The sequence below is a fragment of the Orycteropus afer genome, unplaced genomic scaffold, assembly GCF_000298275.1.
Source record: "Orycteropus afer afer isolate SDZICR_OR568_19922 unplaced genomic scaffold, OryAfe1.0 scaffold00325, whole genome shotgun sequence".
Classification (NCBI taxonomy): domain Eukaryota; kingdom Metazoa; phylum Chordata; class Mammalia; order Tubulidentata; family Orycteropodidae; genus Orycteropus; species Orycteropus afer.
This window is the reverse complement of record NW_006921912.1, coordinates 3,718,993-3,724,307: the sequence shown is the minus strand read 5'-3', so window position 1 is coordinate 3,724,307 and position 5,315 is coordinate 3,718,993. Positions and strand designations below refer to the sequence as shown.

Genomic DNA, 5,315 nt, shown 5'->3' with positions numbered 1-5,315 from the left:
TCTACAACTATTAGGCCCCAATATGGGGCTACCCACTTTCACTAGTAATAAATTATTCTTCCCAGTAAGTCCATAAAGAAACATTATGCCCTTTTTTGCAAAGCTTTCAACCCAGTCATTCTGATACCAAATCAAATGTTATTTCTTTTATACTTCATTTCTTTCTATTTAAAGAAAACTCTGTAATGAGGGGAAACAATTATAGAGAATCCTGTATTCTCTTACAATAATTAATATTGCTTCAGCTCAGGGAAATTGTTTTTCTACCCAAGCTTTTTTTCAAGGCAAATTTAACGTCCTTGTTCCTGAAGCTATAGATCAGAGGATTGAGCATGGGCATGACAATGGTATAGAACACAGTGGACACTTTTCCCTGGTTCATGGACAAAATAGAAGAAGGATGGAGGTACATGTATGCCCCTGATCCAAAGAATACACAAACAGCAATTAAATGTGAGCTGCAAGTGATGAAAGCTTTGGACCTTCCTTCCCTGGAGTTAATGTTGATGATACTGGAAAGAATGAAAGTGTAAGAGACAATGATGGTGAGGCTGGGTACAGCAACATCAAAGCCTACAACAGCGTAAACCACTAGTTCATTGACTTCAGTGCTGGTGCAGGAGAGCTCTAGCAGGGGGAGGATATCACACATATAATGGTTGATGGTGTTAGCATCACAGAAGGTCAGCCTCAGCATGCATCCAGTGTGAGCCCAAGCAACAACAAAGGCCCCCACATATACAATCAGAGCCAGCAGAGAACAGGCCTGAAGGGACATGGTAACTGTGTAGAGCAGTGGCTTGCAGATGGCCACATAACGATCATAGGCCATCACTGTCAGCACATAACACTCAGCATTCACAAAGAAGCAATAGAAAAAGAGCTGAGTCATGCACCCTGAGTATGAGATGGTGTTTATCTTTGATACAAAGTTTACCAGCAGTTTTGGGGTGATGGCAGAAGAGTAACAGAGATCAATAAAGGATAAATTAAAGAGGAAGTAGTACATAGGAGTGTGAAGGTGAGAGTTCAGTCCAATTAGAGTGATCAATCCCAGGTTACCTGCCACAGTGACAATGTAGATTCCTAGGAAGAAGAAGAAGAGGGGAAGTTGGATCTTTGGATATTCTGTTAAACCTATAAGGATAAACTCAGTCACTAAGGAACTGTTTCCAAAGTCCATTCTCTTCCAGCAGGATCTATGAAAACAGAAGAGTAAAGCTAAATGAGGTAGAACCCAGATTTCCCATGCAATCCTAAACCCAACTCCTTCATGGAGCTGAGAATCCCAGAGACTGTTCTGGGGTTTAACCATTAAGAGAGCTGACTCAGGCTCTTCTTGGACAAGAAGGGCAGTTATATGGAAGCTTAACCAAGCAATGCATAATACTAGGAGAAATGGATCAAAAGGCGAAGAAGTGCAGTGATGTATCATCTTTTCTCTGCTTCTGTCTGTCACTAATGCTTTCTATTCCCTCCCTAACTCCAATTTATATTGGTCACTCTTTACTCAGGAGCCCTAGTGCCACAGTGGTTAAGTGGCTGCTAACTGAAAGGTCAGTGGTTTATATCCCCCAGTCGCTCCATGGTACAAAAGACCTGATGAGCTCCTTCAATAAATAATATAGCTTAGGAAACCTTATAGGGAAGATCTACTCTATTTTACTGGCTCACTCTGAGTCAGAATAGATGCAATAACACATAACAGTAGCAACATTCTTTACTCACCAAACTTTAGGTACACTGTGCTGACCACTGATACATGCTGGACACTGAATAAGGTGACCATAAACACTCTACGGCCATTACAGAGTTAGGGAAAGAGTCTTAGGGTAGCTCAAACACTACAAAATGAAAGTTTGGTGGTTTGAATCCACTGAGAGGTGCCTCAGAAGAAAGGCCTAGTGATCTGCTTCCAAAAGTTCAAAGCCTTGGAAACTCTACAGAGTGAAGTTCTACTCTGTACTCATGGAGTCACCATGAGTCATAATCGACTTGATGACAACTGGTGCTGGTGGTGGTAGAGTTAGGAGACTCACAGAGGCCTTTGGCTTCCCAAAGATACATGACAAGAGAGTCAGTAAATCAGGTAGATCCCAAATCTCCTTCCTAGGAAATGCTATGAGAAGTCAGACTGGAAACACTGCAAACCTTGTAATCTTAGCACTACTTCTTACCTCTACTTTCCTCCCATACTAATCCTTTAATAGACCCCATTTGGGATAATCTGTACCTCAGAACCAGAGAGGTTAAAGCATAGAGATCCATTATTTTCCATGGGTATGGGTTTTGAAAAGGGTTGTAACAAAAATATTCAGTGCTCACCCTCCTTTCTGTCGAAAAACCACTGTACCTGTGGTTTCTTCTCCACTATTGTTCTCCAAAGAGAAAGACCTCTGCTGATAGAGAAGTTAAGACTCCTGAACTAAAGTCCCTCCTTTTGTGTGAAGATGCCCAGGGCATTTATAAATCTCAGTCTTTACTTGCTATGATGATCAGTTAATTAAAGATTATGTTTTTTAATTATGATTTTGCCCAGATGTAATCATTAAACTGCTAAAAAAAAAAGAAGAAGAAGAAAGAGCAGAACTCTTTTTTTTCAACTTAATTACAGGTAGCATCATGTGAATTATTTTATTCCCAGCTTCAAGGTCTCAGGGGCTTGATATAGAGGCTTTCCTTAGAGCCCTCTCATAATTCAAATCCTTTAGGACAGAAAATTATGGAACTATTTATAAACGGATAAAGATGGTTTTTACCATGGTGCCTTTAGGCACTCAATATTCTACTCAAAATTTTACCTCAGGGATTTCATGTTCCTCCAGCACAAAGGAGATAGAAATTGCTCTTCTCTTTCTCTTAGTACTTGTTTGACTTTTAGGTATAAGTCATAACACACAGCTAGTAACTTATTTTAAATACCTCTTAAAAATATATTACATATACACACACAATTTCCTATTGACATTTCACCAGAGAGGATATTCAAATGGCCAAAACAAACACATGAAAAGATGCTCAACATCTTTAACCATTAGAGAAATGCAAAATAAAATCACAATAAGATGCCATTTTACTCCCAACAGGATGGCTAAGATACCAAAATTATGCAAAAAATAACAAAAGTTAAAAAGGATGCAGAAAAATTTAATCTACCATATGACTCAGCATTCCCACTCCTAGGTACATACCCAACAGGAACACAAAGAGATGTACACTAGTGTTCACTGCAACACTAAACACAATAGCCAAAATATGGAAAAAACCTAAATGCTCATCTACAGATTTAATTTTACCACTAAGTATACATGATAATATCATCTATAACATTTCATATTCTTTTAGAACCAATATTTCCCCTTTATTCTCAGCACTTTTGTTTCCTTCTCAGTTCCCTCCATCCCATAACCTCCATTTATTTGTGTGTATAACCTAGCACCCATTGTCCCAGTTTTTTATTTTTGTAGGGATTTTACCCTTAAATTACAAAGCATCTAATTTTCAACCTCTTGCTTTGTAATTTAATGATGCTTCATTGAAATCTCTCCAATTTTCTATATTGTATATACATAATAATTTAAACAACCACTCATTGATATAAATTCCTCATTTTTATGGTTTTCTAAACATCAAAATCAACACTATGATAGTTACCATTATACATACATCTATGTAAATTAATATTTTTTTTCAATATTATCAATTCCTAGATCATTGTCTTTCAGATTAATATTTGTCATCAGATTTTTTTTCTCAAAGTGTATAGTAATGTATAAAATTATCTTCCTTCTCAAAGCATTTCTACAAGAAAAATTGGTATTGATGTTTTAAATGTGTGCCAGTCTGACAGATGTAAAGTGATATGTCACATCACTCATTACTATGAGTTGTACTCCATTGACTGTTACTGAGCTTAAGGATCATTTCATAAATGTATAAATCATTTGAACTTGCTCTGTGTGACTTGCCTGTTTTTTGTACTTTTCCATTTTTCTATGGTTACTTTTTCACTTCTTGTTAATTGTAGAATAAAATGTATATGAACCCTATATGGGTAGCCTTCATTTAAATGATATTTTTTCCTATATTATTCTATTTTTTTCCTACATTTTTCTTGCATTATTGCAAATACCTCCTAAGAAGCTTCCTACTTCATTCAATGCCCTTATAGTCTATTTCCAACACAGCACCAGAATCATCTTCTTTAAACATAAACAGATTATATTTAAATTCCTTTGCTCACATAGAGGAGGAAAAAAAAAATTCACAATGACCTACAAGATCTGACATGATCTTGTCCCTTGTTAGATCTCTGCCCTCAATTTCTATGACTCTTTTCATCACTCCTTTCATTCTAATCACAATATATCTCCCTTACTGTTTTCAAATATGCCAGCAATACTGTCAAGAGGCTTTGCATTGGCTATCCCACTGCCTAAAAGTTTATTTCCTGAGATATATACATTAAATTTTACCTTCTCAATGAAGTAGGGCCTCTATGATAGTCATCTTGGTATCTTCAACATTTAGGAATTTTCCTGACATAAGATTTGTCCTTTCCTTGGATCTTTTTCTTCCTTAGAAGTTATGGAGGTAGAGTGGGGCTACTATGAGGCAATTAAAATCCAAGTTTTATTTATTTATTTATTTAGTTAGTTAGTTAGTTAGTTAGTTAGTTCCAAAATACTCTATTTTATGAGTTTTATTATGAGTTACTTTATAAATAAGTAAGGTACTTTTATTTTAAAATGAGACAAAATGTATGGTTATAAAAGTGGTTGGGAGTGAGTGGCTGGGCTCAGAACTTTGGTCCCAGGGGAGAAGCTCAAATGGCACATTATTGTACATAAAAACATTGTTCTACCTTGGTGAGTAGTGACTGAGATCTCAAGAGTTTACGAATGACCATCGATGTTGCAACTATTAGTCTTTCCTCATTCAGAGCAAAGAAGAGTGAAGAAAAAATTAAAGATGCATGGAAACAAGTAATCCAAAGGACTAATGGACTATGAGAACCTCAGCCTATATGACCCTGAGACCAGAGAACTAAATTGTGTCCAGCTATCAATTCAAGTCAGTCACAGGGACCCAGGTAAAGGTGGTATGAGAGGTTTCCAACAGGGAGATAAACTTGTCTGTCAGTTTGTCTTACTGTGGTGAAGTGTGATATCAGTTTTGAGGCTGAGCCCACTGGTATTTCTAACCCAGTGGGATGCACATGGTACACAGGTATCATCACAGTTTACAGACTCAGCCATCCACTTCTCAAATAATTAGCCAGGGAAAACCTTATGAATAGCAAACACTGTTTGATA

At 36.9% G+C, this 5,315-nt stretch overlaps 1 protein-coding gene across 1 annotated transcript; it reads right to left on the bottom strand.

The window, feature by feature from the left end:
- Positions 1-241: 241 nt before the first annotated feature.
- On the bottom strand, positions 242-1,298 carry LOC103206653 (olfactory receptor 145-like). Its single transcript, XM_007952149.2, is given in 2 exon segments — positions 242-1,226; positions 1,228-1,298. Coding segments are annotated over 2 exon segments (1,008 nt in total). The 5' UTR covers positions 1,251-1,298.
- Between the last annotated feature and the right edge of the window lie 4,017 nt (positions 1,299-5,315).